This window comes from Carlito syrichta, unplaced genomic scaffold (genome assembly GCF_000164805.1).
Source record: "Carlito syrichta isolate Samal-C Ts95f unplaced genomic scaffold, Tarsius_syrichta-2.0.1 Scaffold307258, whole genome shotgun sequence".
Taxonomy (NCBI): Eukaryota; Metazoa; Chordata; class Mammalia; order Primates; family Tarsiidae; genus Carlito; species Carlito syrichta.
This window is the reverse complement of record NW_007251354.1, coordinates 627173-644610: the sequence shown is the minus strand read 5'-3', so window position 1 is coordinate 644610 and position 17438 is coordinate 627173. Positions and strand designations below refer to the sequence as shown.

Genomic DNA, 17438 nt, shown 5'->3' with positions numbered 1-17438 from the left:
TCACCTATCCTTTATGCTTCCTATTCTCCAGTCTCTTTACACCTCTTTTATTATTTCTTTCTTTATTTTTTTTGAGTTGGAATCTCACTTTGTCTCCCAGGATGGAGTGCAATGGCACAATCATGGCTCACGGCTCACTGCAGCCTTGATTTCCTGGGCTCAGGCAATCCTTCCACCTCAGCCTCCTAAGCAGGTGGGACGACAGGCAGGCACCACCATGCCTGGCTAAATTTTTAAAATTTTTTGTAGAGTTGAGGTCTTGCTATGTTGCCTAAGCTGGACTCAAACTCCTGGGTTCAAGCAATCCTCCCCACCTTGGCCTTCCAAAGTGCTGGGATTATAGGCATGAGTCACTCCACCTGGCCTCTTTCATGTTTTTTATCTTTCTGTCTCTCAAAATGCATTATTATAATTTCTTCAGAAATTATAACAACGCTCAGTTCACTAATTTGCCTCATGTGTAACTAATCTGTTTTTAAGTTATTCATTAAATTTAAAATTTCAACAATTTTTTTTCTATCTAGAACTTCCATTTGCGTCTTTTTTTTTTTTTTTTTTGAGTTGGAGTCTAACTCCGTCACCCAGGCTGGAGTGCAGTGGCATTCTCATGGCCACCCCAGCATCAACCTTCTGGGCTCTAATGATCCTTCTGTCTCAGCCTTCCAAGTAGCCGGAACTATCGGCATGTGCTACCATGCCTGGCTAATTTTTCATTTATTGTAGAGATAAGGTCTCGCCAAGTTGCCCGGGCTGGTCTCAAACCCGCAGGCACAGTCAATCCACTCATCTTGGCCTCCCAAAGTGTTAGGATTACAGGCTGAGTCACCGAGCCCGGCCTACTTATTTTTCAAATATGCCAAATCATTTTGAGTTTTTTATTTTTGTCCCATCTTTTATTTTTTAAGTACCATAGGTTATCTTATATTCTGTATCTGATAATTCCAGCACCTAAAATCCTAGGGATGTCTAAATCTGTTGGGTTGCTTCAGTCTCACCAAAGGCATCTTGAACCAGTTGGTAATATTTTTTAAAAAATGAGTTCATATTTAGCTGAGGTGTCAGAATGAGGATGCTTCTCTTCAGGGAGAATATGAATTTATTTCTGTTTCTGCCAGGTATCGAGGAACACTACCAAACTGAACAACTTTAGATTAACTTCTCCTCTCCTAAATTAATGTGAGGACAGGCCTATGCTACCCATACACTCCAGCCAGTCAGGATTATTTCAAACCCATTCTTTCTTTCACTGAAGGTGAAACTTCAGAGACTTGGGTTTTATGCCCCAAGTACAGCAGCCTACACTATGGTAGGTTCTCTCACAGAGTTGTTAATCTCCAAAACTCTGGGGTCCTAAAGGTATGTGCCTCCAACCTCAGCTTTTTTCTCCGCACTTTAACTCTGCAGGTTTAGTCCCTAGGTTTTCCATCTTTGTTCAGTTTATCTTTGGGAATATGCTTTATCTTCTTCCAGGTTTACGAACGCATTTAAACGTATCTTAAAGCTGGGCTTGGTGACTCAGCCTGTAATCCCGTGCCTTGGGAGGCTGAGGTGAGTGAATTGCCTGAGTCCGCAGGTTCAAGACCTGCCTGGGCAACTTGGTGAGACCTCATCTCTACAATAAATCAAAAAATTAGCCGGGCAGGGTAGCACATGCCTGTAGTTCCAGCTACTTGGAAGGCTGAGGTGGAAGGATCGCTGGAACCCAGCAGGTTGAGGCTGCGGTGGCCGGGAGCGGCCACTGCACTCCAATCTGGGCGATAGAGTGAGATTCCAACTCTGAAGAAAAAAAAAAGTATCTTAAATACTTTTATTGGGTGTCTAGGGTTTTTTCCCCCCCTGCTAAAAAGGATTCACAGGATACCTATTACACTGTTACCACAAATTCCAAATAGGTTATGAATTAATGCTGAAAGAACAGAACTAACACACTGAGAAAAATTCTCTCCTTAACCAAACTCTACTCAGGCTCCTCTGAACTCTCTTCTCAACTAAGTCCCCACTTTTGGGCTTCTGTAATTGTCTGTGGATTGTACAGTTTTAGTAAGAATCCTGCCAAGTCAATTTAGTCAGAATTCCCAAACCTTTGATATCTGATCACACTCAATATTTAATCAGATTCTTCATCTTCCACTAATCCCCAGGGTGATGTCTGAACATCCAGCCCTGACTTCAGCAATAATCCTGTTAGGTTGGTTTAGCCAGAGTCCTCCCTTCCCTTAGCAATTTTCCACCTATTGACCCCCTACCCTACTCATTGGCTATAAATTCTCACTTTTCCTTGTTGTATTTGGAGTTGAGCTTAATCTCTCTCCTTCACTACAAAATCCCATTACAAGTGTGATGGCCCCTATACCTATTGCAATGATCCCCTCTTGAATAAAGTATGCCTTACCATCGTTAACAAGTATCATGAAAATTTTTTTTAACAATGTAATGCATAAGCTTCAGTGGATTTCTTATATTCCTCATTTCTTTTACTTACCCGTGCAAAGTCAAAATGAGGTTCATACTGTCCTCCAACTCCATAATTTGCTACCTGAAGATAATAAACAAGGCATTAATGAAAGAACTATGATGTTTAGTACCCAAAAAATTTTTGAGTCCCATTTTGGCCTCTTATATATCATAGTTTCTAGGGAAATGAAAAACAAAGTATTTAAAATCAAGGTGAATTAGCGAGAAAACAGAGATGAAAAACTAAGGATACCTATACTATGTGCTATTTTAGAAACCCAGTTAATATATTTTTCTTTAGCATGTTTGGGGGGACAAGTTTTTCCACAATATATAATTTAAATTAGAAATTTGAGATTTCTATTATTTATTTTCACTATACACTCCTTTGGAATTTAAATCAAAAAATGTTTTCCAAAGCCCCAAATGCAGGCAATCTCCCAATCTACTTTAATATTTTTTCTTACATTATTTTTTCCCTGCTAAGGTAAAAAGGGAATACGTTAATATCAGTTGAATTATTCCTACTGAATAATTAACAGGCCCTAGCTTCAGTAGGTTGGGATGATGTTCCATGTGAAGTAGCAAAAGTAAGATAAATATTTGGTCTGAATTCAAGTTCCAGCTCTCTTAGTTACTATGTAAGTAAACTATGGATATAATCTCAGTTTCTTATAATTTGTAAAATGACTTTAATGCTACTTTCCTCCATCACAACATAATAAAATGCTGACAAAATGAAAAGAGAATATAACTAAGAGTGCTGCCAACAAAACAGAAGGAGAATATCATAGTGAAACTACTGCTGGAATGTGACTTGCTCTTGGGTCAAGTAGCACCCCTTCATCCCTGAGGCTATGGCGCTGCTGAACCACCCCCACCTGGTGGCCTGACATTCCCAATGAAGCTGCCAGCTGCTGTTATACCCTTTCCTGTGTGACCAAGCAAAGGTAAAATGGCTCCATCTACCCCTCTCCCTATCCCCTTGGGCAGAAGCTAAAGTTGAGCAGTCTTTCCCAAGGAAACAGTGCCTTGGTGGAGCCCTGCATCCCAGAAAAATAGTACCCAGACCTGAGTTGAAGCAGTACATCATCCTGGAGAATGAGTGCCTTGGCCAAGCTGAGCAACTATGCCTCTCAGGGAAACAGAGAAATGGTTGAGCTGAGACATATGCCCTACAGGCCAGACAACTCTAGTACCCACCCCCCTTTCCTGGAGGTGGACTAACCCCTAGTGTCTGTACTGCTGAGATACTCCTCTCTCTGGGGAGTGAAGTCATTGCTATGTTGCTGCCTGCCCCACAGGGCCCAAATGACAGGTGTGATCAGCCATTCTGGAGTCTGGGATATGACTGAGTTCCACCAACCCAGGTTTTAGAGTGACCACTACACTGTGCTTTATCCCCAGGGTCCTGAGTTGCCAGTGAGCCCTCTTGGCTCAGGCTCCTGAATTACAGTCATATCCCCCGTCCCAGAGACAAACGTGCAGAATACCCCTTCTTCCCCAGAGTTAGGCCAGGGTTATCCTAGGGGTAGAATCATGGCTATCGCTTGACCCTCTATACTTGAGCAGCCAGGGGATGCCTCCAAGTCACAGATTCTGGCACTGTGGGCAATCTACACCAACCCTGCCATACAGAGTGAACCTGTACTCCAAGACCCAAGTGTCACAATAGGTTTGCAAGACCCTAAGCCTAGGATCCCACTCCCATAGCCACTAGAGTACATGCACCTGGGCTGGAGTACCAAGGCAGCTACTTGTAGACCATGCCAGACCTTACACCAATAAAAATAACCTCAGCTAAATCTCACAATTGTGAGAAAAATGACAATAGGAGACTCCAAAAACCCTTGCCACCAAGGATATTAACAACCTGCTCCGCAGCTACCAAAACCTTCTACAGCCTAGGCCACTAAGTTTCCTATAGTTATTGCTGATGTTGAATACAGCCGAAGAAGCTGCATGAAGACTATACTACTTACTGCACCTACCTGGAAATGATCACCACACACTTCCCAATTGGTACATTAAGACCCAACCATAGGTGAAAGTCTTTCTCTATGACAGCAAATCTAGAAAGTTTAGGAGAGCCCACTGTTCCATCAGACATCACTACAGGGACATAAGAAACAAAAAAGCAGTAAACATATTAACTCTCTAATTACAGGCCCTAATGAAAAAGAAATCAATGAACTGCCAGAAAAGAAATTTTTAAAATGATCTTAAGGAAACGCAAAGAGATACACAAAAATACATACAGACAAATAAAATTAGGGAAACCATTCATGATATGAACAAGAAATTCAACAAAGATAGATGTTACAAAAAAAGAACTTAAAAATTCTACAGCTGAAGAGTTCAATGAATAAAATAAAATAAACAATAGGGATCAAGTAGACTTGATCAAGCAGAAGGAAAAAAATCTCTGAACTTGAAGTTGTTTGAAATTACTCAGTTAAAGACAAAAGAGAGAGAGAGAGAGAAAGGAAGGAAGGAAGGAAGGAAGGAAGGAAGGAAGGAAGGAAGGAAGGAAGGAGACTGAAAAAAAGAGTAAAGAACACCTACAAGACTTACAGGATATCATTAAGTGAACAACTATTTGTATTATGGAAGTTCCAAAAAGAGAAGAGATGGAAAAGGCATAGGAAACCTATTTAACAATAGTTGAGAGTTTCCCAGTCTGGGGAGAAATATGAACATTCAAACCCAGGAAGTTCACAAGTCCTCAAATAGATTACACACAAAAAGAGCCTTCCCAAAGCACATTACAATTAAAGTGTCAAAAGTTAAAGACAAAGAGAGAATTCTAAAAACAGCAAAAGGAAAGTGTCAAGTCACATATTAAAGAATCCCCATTACAGGTCAGGATAAAAGGAAATGACATATCCAATGTACTGAGAGAAAAAATTGTCAGACAAAAATACTATACCCAGCAAAGGTATCCTTTAGAAATGAGGAAGAACCTAGAGGAACGCAAATCATTCTACAAAATAGATGCCTGTGCATGCATGTTTACTGTAGCACTATTCACAATGTCAAAAACATAGAACCAACCATGCTGCCCATCAAAACTGAACTGGATTTTAAAAAATGTGGTACATATACATGATGGAATATTATGCAGTCATAAAGAAGGACAAAATTATGGACTTCGCAGCAACTTGGATGAATTTGGAGTTTATCATACTTAGTGATCTATCACAGAAACAAAGAACTGAGTATCACATGTTTTCACTCATAAGTGGACCCTGAACACCTATCATAATACTGAAAAAAGGGATTGGCAGTAGCGGGTTACTGATGGGGTGGGGAGGACACATAACATCAATAAGTGTGCCTGATTCTAATCCAAATGAAGTGAGGTCCAATGCGAGGCCCAAAACTTCACCTGTACCTAAATGACCTATGTATACAATCCTGACTTTTATCCTACAACTTTAAAATAAAAAAGAAATGAGGAAGAAATAGAGGAGCTGACCTGGGAGGATTGCTTGAGCCCAGAAGTTTGAGACTACAGTGAGCTATGATGTCATTGCACCCCAACCAGTGCAACAAAACAAGCTGCAGTCCAAAAAAAAAGGAAACGGTCTTTCCCAGACAAGCAAAAACAGGTATTCATCAACAATAGACTAGCTTTACAAAAACTGCACATGGTAGTGAAAAGACAATAATTACCATCATGAAAACACACAAAAGTATAACTTACTGACAGAGCCAATTCATAAAGGTAAAAGAAAACAGAAGCAAACCTTATCACTACCGAAAATCACCAAACTGCCAATGATACACAAGAGAAAAAGAAAGGAACAAAAGATATACAAAACAACCAAAAAGCAATTGTCAAAATGTCAGAAGTAAGTCCTCACCTATATATATATATATATAAAGATCCAACTATATATATATATATATAAAGACCTATATATATATAAAGACCCAACTATATGCTGCCTACAAGAAACTCACTTCTAAAAAAAAGAACATAAAGAGAGAAAGCGAGATATTCTACACAAACAGAAACCAAAAGTGAGCAAGAGTAGCTATATTTATATCAGACAAAACAGACTTTACAAAGTTAAAACCTATAAAAAAGAGACAAAGAAGATCATTACATAGTAAAAATGCATCAATTCATCAAGAAGATATAATTGTTATTACATAGATATAGGCTGGGTGCAGTAGTTCACACCTGTAATCCAAGCACTTTGGGAGGCCAAAGCAAGAAGATTGCTTGAGCCCAAGAGTTTGAGACCAGCCTGGGCAACATAGCAAGACCTCATCTCTAAAAATAAAAATAAAAAAAATAGCTGGATGTGGTGGCTCATGCCTATACTCCCTAGCTACTCAGGAGGCTGAGGTGGAAGGATCACCTGAGCCCAAGGGGTTGAGGCTGCTGTCAGTAGTGATTGGGTCATTGTACTCGTTTGGGCCTAAGTGACAGTGAGTCCTTGACTGAAAAAAAAAAATAAATGTATATGCACCCAACACCAAAGTACCCTGCAATATAAAGCAAATACTAAAAGAGAGAAACTCCAATACAATAATAGTTGGGGACTCTAACATCTGACTTTGCATTGGACAGATCAACTAGACAAAAAATCAACAAAGAAACTGGATTTAAACAGCACTTAAGACCAAATGAACACAACAGACATTTACTGAACATTGTATTTAACTGCTTCATAATACACATTCATTTTGTCAGCACATTAGAATACAAAACAAGTTTCAACAAATTTAAAAGAAATGAAATTATTGCAAGTATTTTTTCTGACCACAATGAACTAAAACAAGAAATCAATAACAATAGCAACTTTTTTTTTTTTTAGTTGGAGTCTTACTCTGTCGCCCAGGCTGGAGTGCAGTGACACACTCATGGACACCATAGCCTTGATCTGCATGCCACCACACAAGGCTAATTTTTTGATTTATTGTAGAGACAAGATCTCACCAAGTTCCCCGGGTTGGTCTTGAACCCCTGGACTCAGGCGAACCTCTCGCCTCAGCCTCCCAAAGTGCTTGGATTACAGGCTTGAATCACTGAACCCAGCAATAGCAATTTTTAAAACTATAAAAATATACAAAACTTAAACAATATGCTCCTGAATGACCAATGTGTCAATGAAGAAATTAAGAAGGAAACTAAAATATTTCTTGAAACATGAAAATAGAAACAGAGCATACAACAAAAGAAGGACAAAGAGGGATGTTTATAGCAATAAACACCTACATCAAAGGTAAAAAGATTTCAAATAAACAACCTAACAATGCATCTCAAGGAACCAAAAAAAGCAAACAAATCAAACCCCAAATTAGTAGAAGGAAGGAAATAATAAAGATCAGATCAGAAATAAGCAAAATTGAGACTAAAAAAAATTACAAAAGATAGGTGAAATTAAAAGTTGATTTTTTGGTTTTTTTGAGTTGGAGTCTCACTCAGTCGCCCAGGCTAGAACACAGTGGCACACTCATGGTCACCCCAGTGTCGACCTGCGGGCTCTGGTGATCCTTCTACCTCAGCCTTCCAAGTAGCCGGAACTACAGTCGCCTGCTACCAAGCCCGGCTACTTTTGTTGATTTATTGTAGAGATGAGGTCTCACCAAGTTGCCTGGTCTCAAACCCACAGGCTCAGGCAATCCACTCGCTTCAGCTTCCCCAAGTGCTGAGAATACAGACTGAGCCACCAAGCCCAGCCAAAAGTTGACTTTTTTAAAAGATAAAAATGACAAACCATGAGCTAGAACTGACGAGAGAGAGAGAGACAGACAGACAGAGAAACCACATACATTAAATCAGAAAGAAAAAAGGAGACATTACAACTGATACCAAAGAAATACAAAGGATAAATTATAAATTACTGCAAACAACTATAAGCCAACAAATTGGAAAGCCTCATAAAAATGGATAAATGCCTAAACATATAAATAAAAAACCTGAATATATAAATTGCGAGTAATGACACTGAATCAGTAATAAAAAGTCTCTCAAAAAAGAAAAGCTCAGGACCTGATGGTTTCACTGGTGAATTCTATGAATCTTTAATGAAGAATTAAAACCAATTTTTCTCAAACTATTTTTTTTAAATGAAGCAAAGAGAATTCTTCCTAACTCATTCTATGAGGCCAGCAATATACTGATACCAAAACCAGACAAACACACAACAAAATAAGAAAACTAAAGGCCAATATCCCTGATGAACATAGATATAAAAACTCTCAGCAAAATACTAGCAAACTGAATCCAATAGTATATTTAAAAGATCATGTACTATGATCACGTGAGATTTATACAAAGGATGCAAGGATGGTTCAATGTAAGCAAATCAATAAACAGGATATAACACATTAACAGAATGAAGGCAAAAATCCATATGATCATTTTAATAGAAATAGCATTTGATAAAATACAATATCCTTTCATGACTTTTAAAAAAACCTAATAAACTAAGGTATAGGAGCATACCTCAAAAGAATTAAGGCCATATATGACAAACCCATAGCTAACATCTTATTAAATGGGAAAAAGCTAAAAAGCTTTTCCTCTAAGAAGCAGAGCAAGATAAGGATGTCTACCCTATCACTCTTATTCAACATAGTAATAACCAGAGTTATTAGACAAGAGAAAGAAATAAAGAACATCCAAATTGGAAAGGAGAAAGTAAAATTGTTTCTGTTTGCAGATAACATGATTTTATATGTAGAAAACTCTAAAAATTCTCCAAAGGACAATCAGAACTGATTAATTCAGTAAAGCTGAAGAATACACACAAAATCAGTAGTGCTTTAACACACTTAGCAATGAACTAGCTGAAAAAGAAATCAAGAAAGCAACTTCACTTACAAGAGCTATAAAAAAAATAAACAAACTAAAAATAACTTTAAACAAGAGGTGAAAGATCTCTAAAAGGAAAACCAGAAAATACTGATGAAAGAAATTTAAATGGAAACCAAAAAATGGAAAGACATCTCATGCTCATGGATTGGATAAATTAATACTATGGAAATGATCATTGACCATATTACCAAAAGCAATCTATAGGTTCATTGCAATCCCTATCAAAATAACAATGACATTATTCACAGACACAGAAATTCATATGCAACCACAGAAGACCCCAAATGGCCAAAGCAATCCTGAGCAAAAAGAACAAAGCTGGATACATCACACTACCTGACCTCTAAATTTAGCACAAAGCTACAGTGAACAAAACAGCATGGTACTGACATAAAAACAGATACACAGACCAAGAGAACAGAACAGAGAATCATGCATTTACAACCAGTTGAACAGAACAGAGAATAAATCCATGCATTTACAACCAATTGATTTCTAACAAAGGCACCAACAACATTCAGTGAGGAATAAACAGTCTTTAATAAATGGTGAAGGGAAAACTGAATATTCATATGCAGAAAAATGAAACTAGACCTATCTCTCACCATTTGCAAAACTCAAAGCAAAATGGATTAAACAATTAAATGTAAGACCTGAAATTATGAAACTACTCGAAGAACATACTAGGGAAGCACTCTAGGACATTGGTCTGGGCAAATATTTTTTTAGTAAAACCTCAAAAGACCAGGCAACAGAAGCAATACTATACATACAGGATTATACCAAGCTAAAAAGCTTCTACACAGTAAATTAGTAAAACCACTATAGAAAACACTATGGAGCTTCCTCAAAAAACTAAAAATAGATCTACCTTATGACTCAGCAATCCCACTGCTAAGTATATATCAAAAGGAAAGCAAATCAGTATGACAGCGCTATCCCATGTTTGCTGCAACGTGATTCACAACAGCCAAGATATGGAATTAATCCAAGTGTCCATCGACAAATAAATTGATAAAGAAAATGTGGTATAGGTGGTTTCTTTTGCCCATGTGAACTCTGGCATGTCTCCATTTCTTTTTTCCCTTCTTTCTCTAATAAACTTTGTTTGAAAACTTTGAAGAAGAAAAAAAGGAAAGAAAATGTGGAATACACACAGAATGGAATATTATTCAGCCATAAAGAATGCAATCCATAGCCGGATATGGCGGCACATTCCTGTAATTCCAGCTACTTGGAAGGCTGAGGCGAAAGGATCACCTAAGCCCAGCACGTGGAGGCTGTGGTGGCCGTGTGTGTGCCACTGTACTCCAGCCTGGGCAACAGTGAGACACCAACTCAAAAAAAAAAGAATGTAATTCTGTGATTTGCAGCAACATAAATAGATAGAAGTGGAAGTCATTATGTTAAGTGAAATAAGCCCAGCACAGAAAGAAAAATATTGCATGTTCTCACTCATATGTGAGAGCTAAAAAGGTTTATCTCATGGGGATAGAGTAGAATGATGACTACTGAGGCTGGGAAAGTTGGGTGGGGTGGGGGAGGAAGAAAAGTTGGTTAGTAGATATAAAAAAAATAGTTAGGAGGAAAAAGTTCTAGTGTTCAATAGTACAGTAGAGTGACTATAGTTAATGATAATTTACCGTATATTTCAAAATAGTCAGAAGAGAATATCTGAAATGTTTCTAACAGAAAGAAAAGATAAATATTTGAGATAATAGATATCTTAGTTAGTCTGATGTGGTCCTTACACATTGCATGCACGTTATCAAAATATCACATATATCCTATAAATATGTACAATTATTATGTGTTAATGAAAACAAAAGGAAAAGACCATGTATTTTGACAAAGTAGAGTACCTGGAGTAGGATAGCATCAGATCATATCCATGTAAAATATATATAACACACATGTTTTTTTAAAAATTAACTAAAAAAGAGAATTGGCTAGCTTTAAGTAAGAATACATTTTGGTCTTCTGGTAAATTGAGGTTATTATTTAAAGTTGAAAAGTAAATGCCCAGCACCTTAAGAGGCCAGGACAGGAAAATTGCTTGAGTTCAGAAGTTTGAGAATAGCCTGGGCAACACAATGAGACACCATTTCTACAAAAAAAAAATTTCTTTTAATTAGCCAGGTATAGTGGCACACACCTGTAGTTCTGGCTACATAGGAGGCTAAGATGGGAGGATTACTTGAGCCTAGGAATTCAAAGCTACAGTGAGCTATGATGGCACCAGCCTGAGCAAGACCTTATCTCTCCAAAAAAAAAAATTAAATTAAGAAAAGAAAAGAAGTAAATGTATATCATCTTCTAATTATCTTACTAACTTATGAGGTGCCTATCATTTGCCTAAAAATTTTGCAACTAGAAGATTATGATGAAGTCCTGGCTTTTTGAGTGTACATTTTGATAATTTCAACAATTCAGAAAATGGGACTCAGAAATAGTTTAAAAAGTATTTCTCTACAGGAAGAGATTGAGAAATAGTAAACAATGCCTGATATAGTTGAAGCCTAAGTTCTTTATTTTCTCTGGTTTATGAGCATATGCTTATTTTTATTATTGAAACTAAACGAGATTATTATATATTGATTTCATGTTTATTCATTATAACTAACATTAATATATATGTCTGTATCTAAAGATATTTTGAATCAAGTTGTGAATATGATGGAGTGGAGAAGAATTATTTGGGGACAGCTGCTTTTTATGGCAAATGAATTATAGCCATAAAAAGTAGAAAAAGAGAAAAGATGGAAAAAAGTAGTCATTTGATTCATTATTACAAATAAAACTGTTTAAAAATAAAAAAGCAGCCTAGCAACATAATGAGACTTTGTTTCTACAAAAAAAAAAAAGGAAAGAAAATTAGCTGGCATGGTGCCACACACGCACCTGTAGTCCCAGCTACTCAGGAGGCTGAAGCAGAAGCATTACCTCAACTCAGAAGTTTTAGACTACAGTGAGTCACAATTGTGCCACTGCATTCCAGTCTGAGTGACAGAGTAAGATCTTGACTCAAAAAACAAAAAGAAAAGAAAAGAAAACAAATTATTTTTAAAAATACACCCTGGTCACCAGACAGATAGATTAAGGCTTAGGGAATGAAAAAAAAATGACAGTATCCTTAATAAATGTTATTACACACAATTTTCACTTCCCTATACAATTATACTCGACAGTTTTTCATGTTTTGACAAAAAATGTAAAAGTCACAGAATAATAGTAATTTCTCCCATTGTCACTGCGTGTTTCAGCTTACATTTACAGGCTCATTTTTTTTTTTTTTTTTTTTGAGTTGGAGTCTCACTCTGTCGCCCAGACTGGAATGCAGTGGCCGCTCCCGGCCACCGCAGCCTCGACCTGGCGGGCTCCGGCGATCCTTCCGCCTCAGCCTTCCAAGTAGCCGGAATTACAGGCATGTGCTACCATGCCCAGCTGATTTTTTTATTTATTGTAGAGAGATGAGGTCTCACTGCCCAGTGGATGGCCTGAGCAGGCTCACTTTTTATAGTCCCGAACTATCATGCAAATTGAGGATTGCTTGTTCAGTGTCAAAAAGTCTCATCTGAAGCATCTCTCAAAGTGCAAAAATAACTTAAAGATAATGTGATTACCTACCTGTAATTCTTCTGCTGTAGAAACATCTAGTCCTGTTAGATCTTGTATTCTCATATTAATGCGAGACACCACAGGGTTTTCATAGCCAGAAAGCCAGGCACTAAGAACAAGAAAAAAATATTAATTTTACTGATAATGTTTCATTACATGAAGATTAACAGCTATTATTTAAAAGCCGTAATATATAGGACAATAAACCTTTATGCCTTCTAGTGCGCCTGCTGCGTTTTGTTTCATCTCTTCCACATCAGCAAAACATTTCCCTTGGAGGATTTTTTTCATCCAGGGAAACAAACAAAAAAAATCACTCAGGGCAAGATCAGGCAAACAGAGCGGGTAGGGGTTAGGGATCATGTCATTTTTAGTCAAAAACTGCTGAACATAGTGTGGTGTGGGCAAGTATGCTTGTAAATCACTCATCATGAAATGAGTAAATGTGCTAAAGAATCTCAAAAAAAAAAAAAAATTCACTGACGCTGAACACAGCTTCTCACAACAACACTAGCTGGTACATTGATGTGGATGGGTTCCTAGAACACTTACCTAATGGCGGAAGCCTGTGCTACATACAATGGGCCTGCCCTCCAAAAGATAATTCATTTTTGGGGGGTCCTCCTTTGTATAATCAACTTTCCTCTCTTAAAAATCATTCCACAGCTTACTAGGCTGATGTCTTTTCCACTAATAAATAAAAATTTAAAATTATTTCCCTTTAAGTCTCTTTCTCCCTCCACCTATCAACTTCTTTCTCTTTCCTCTTTTAAGTCAACTTTTTCAGACCTCTCATCTCTGAACCCATTCTAATATAGCTTTTGTCCCTTATCACTCCATCAAAATTGCTCTTGCTAATGTCACCCACAACCCTACTGAGCTACTAAATCTAATGATATCTTCCAATTCTCATTTTATGTATTCCTTTGGTAACGTGACAACATTCATCCTTCTGGAAACTCTCTTCCTCAAACACTCATTTTCCAGGTATTCCTTCAGTGTCTCTTGTTAGTTTGTCTCAGTCACTTTTATGGTCTCCACCACTATATTCTGCCTCCCTCTTAGGGTCAACCAACACTTCCTTCAAGAACATGTTTCCTCTAAGTAATGCTTTGGATCTCACACTAGTTAGCACTTCTTTATAGAAGACTCCCTTGACCCTTACCCCTGCCAGACTAAATCAACACACACACACACACACACACTTTTTTAAGGATAAGGAAGAGGCAGAGAAGAAAAGATCACTAATCATAACATGAAATTGACATGATTTCCTATTAGAATTAAGCCAAGATAAATAATACTGTTATATAATTTCTCACATCCATTTCAGAGAAAAAAAAATATATGGGTCTTTTTTTATCTTAGACTGACTTCAGTAAAATCATTTTTTAAATATTAAATAACATAATTTCTCAAATCTATAATAACAACTGGCATCATTAGGACTGTTTTATGAAACATTAAGAATCACATCTCTGTTTCAGCTGTTACATCAATATACCAATCGTTTGCTGGGGGTGCCACGATTATTTGCAAGTTTCTTCATGTAATAATTGTTCAAGACTGAAGTAAATTCTCTTTCCCAGTTTTGCTTTCTTTTTGAGTACAAGCAAATACCTTTGTCTTTTGTATACTAAAGGGAAATATAGTGAAATGCAGTTGTAATTTTCTAAGTTTCATTTTATTAAAAATTAATTATGATTAGGTGGAATCCTTTGAAATATTTTTAGTTTTTAAATAGCAAGGTTTCTGAGTACCTTTTCAAAACTAGCTTTCCATTTTGGCACATGACCTCATAAACATGAAACATTCAATCATGTTTGCTAGAGCACTTTCTTCTACTGACTACACTTTGTCCTCAATAAGGGCTTAGTGCTGTAATTTCAAATAATTTCTACATACACAGGTAACAGAGTTTAAAATTAGTTTCCACTTCACTAAACAATTTTTTCCACTTATGTACCTGCGGAAGGTAGTCTGAATGTACACATACACTTGCATACAAATGTGCATATATATACTTGACCCTTGAACAACACGGGTTTGACCTGTGTGAATCCAGTTATACGCCAATTTCTTTTACACCAAATGTGGATTGAAAATACAATGGTCTTGGGATGAAAAAGTCACATATAGGGAGGGTTGACTTTCCATATAGGTGGCTTTCACAGGGCCAATTTTGGAATGTGAGTATGTGTGGATTTTGGTATAGGCAGAGGATCCTGGAACCAATCCCCCATGTATACTGAGGGATGACAGTACATGTATTTTTAAAGTAAGTTACTTTTACCATTAGAATAAAACTAGGCTGGGCATGGTGGCTATGCCTGTAATCCTAGCACTTTGGGAGGTGGAGGTAAGAGTACTGTCTGAGCCCAGAAGTTTGAGACCAGCCCAGGCAACTTGGCGAGACACATCTCTACGATAAATAAAAAAAATTAGCCAGGTGTGGTGGTGTGGTACCTATGATTCCAGTGACTTGGAAGGCTGAGGCAGGAAGATTGCCTGAGCCCAGCAGGTCAAGGCTGTGGTGGTCACGAATGTGTGCACCGCACTCCAGCCTGGGTGACAGAGTGAGATTTTGATTTAAAAAAAAACAAAAAAACTAGACTACAGTAACAACTCTGAGGAACAGTCTAGTCTTCCTCAGAAAACCTTCTCAAGGTTGAAGAAGTGGGTACAGTTCGCTGAAAGATACGCGAGACTATAGTCTTCTCTTCATCTGTTAGTCCCGCATAGTCCTGCCTCACCACCCCAGCTACGTGCACAGCTTCCTCCTCAGCAGCACTAGCCTTAGCACTAGTGTAACACCGGTCAGAAACAGAATGATGCTCCTTGGACACCCAATGCTGTTTACAATCTTTCAGTAACTCTCACTCTCTACTTTGTGCCCAATGTCCGTATCCAACTAATCATCAACAAGTTCAAGATATCTCCCTCTGCAGAATGCCCAAATAATAGTTTCTGTGCCTCTATACTCCATGAAGAACAGATATATACCTTCATTCTGGCCTCCTTTCATTTCCTGAATGCTGAAATTACATATTCAGATAACTTTGTAATATGCTGTTGTTCACTCGTAGCCCTGCAGCTATTTCAACACCATATTCAACACAGCTATTTCTGTCCCAGAGGCACCTGCCAGAGACATATATCATAGCTTGGGTCATCTTTAGCATTCATCTGCTCCATTGCAGAGATCAGAACAGCCCCATCCTGGTGTGGGAATCAGCATCAACCTATTTTCACAAAAGACTAATGTCCTGCTGGTACTCCTCTTCTTTCAAGAGGAAAGAAGTATCTTTGTCTGCAAGTTTTTTTGTTTTGTTTTTGTGTGTGTGTTGGAGTCTCACTCTTTGTCACCCAGGCTGGAGTACAGTGGCAAGCCCACAGCCACCACAGCCTCGACCTGCTGGGTGCTGGCGATCCTTCTGCTTCAGCCTTCCAAGTAGCTGGAACTACAGACATACACCACCATGCCCGGTTAGTTTTTGTGGCTTATTGTAGAGATGAGGTCTCACCAAGTTGCCCAGGCTGGTTTTGAACCTCCAGGCTCAGGCCATCCTCTTGTCTCTGCCTCCCAAAGTGCTGGGATTACAGGCTGAGCCTCCGTGCCCAGTCTTGCAAGTATTAACATTTTCTCTTTCTTTCTTTCTCCAGAGACAGAGTTTCACTCTGTTGCCCAGGATGGAATGCAGTGGTGCTAACATAGCCCACTGTAACCTGGAACTCCTGGGCTTAAGCAATCCTCTCACCCCAGACTCTTGAGAAATGCACCACTACACACAGCTACTTTTTTTTCCTTTTAATTAAAAACATTTTTTTTAAAAAACAGAGTCTCTATGTTACCCAGGTTGATCTCAAACTCCTGGCCTCAAGCGATCCTCTTGCCTCAGTCTCTCAAAGTGCTGGGAGTACAGACATGAGCCATCACACTTGGCCTCTTTTAACATTTTCTTTGATATGAAGAAGTAAAATGCTCTGCACAAAAGTAACCAAGCTTATAATACGATAAAAGTAACTTTGACGGGTGCCTGACTGATGCTACTAAAGAAATCAGACTGGTGGTCAGGAGGATGAGGGTGGTGGCAGTTAATTACCCAGAACCTTCCTGGGTTACTCACAGCCCTCCAAGAATCTTGGAGTTGGCAACTGCCTGCAGCCTGAAACACATCAGGGAAAAGTCACCTCTGAGCACCTGGAAGTAGAGAAGGCAGTTGCCCCTAATATGCTTTTACAGTGCTATGTATCCTTCCTTTGTAGCCTTTATCACAGTAATAATTTTACGCTATATCATTTGAGTGCCATTTGAGCAAGGTGAGGTACCTTCATTTGACTACTATTTCCAAATACATATAAATCTTGCCTGTTTCTATTCACCATTGTATCAACAGAACCTACAAAGCCTGGCAATCAACAGAACCTACAAAGCCTGGCACATAGTACATAGTATTGGATACAATAAATATTTGCTGAATAAATCCTAAAGACTTCTTAAAACAAATCCAAAATTTATCCTATTTTACCA

At 38.2% G+C, this 17438-nt stretch overlaps 1 protein-coding gene across 2 annotated transcripts in view; it reads right to left on the bottom strand.

Annotated features, from left to right (window-relative positions):
- Positions 1-17438, bottom strand: part of P4HA1 (prolyl 4-hydroxylase subunit alpha 1) — a 137197-nt gene that overhangs the window by 6417 nt on the left and 113342 nt on the right. For both annotated transcript variants that reach the window (XM_008064293.2, XM_008064292.2), the window contains 2 exons: positions 12917-13016; positions 2483-2536 (listed from right to left, as the gene is read on the bottom strand). In XM_008064293.2, coding sequence (XP_008062484.1) covers positions 2483-2536; positions 12917-13016 — 154 coding nt within the window. The remainder of the gene's footprint in view (positions 1-2482; positions 2537-12916; positions 13017-17438) is intronic.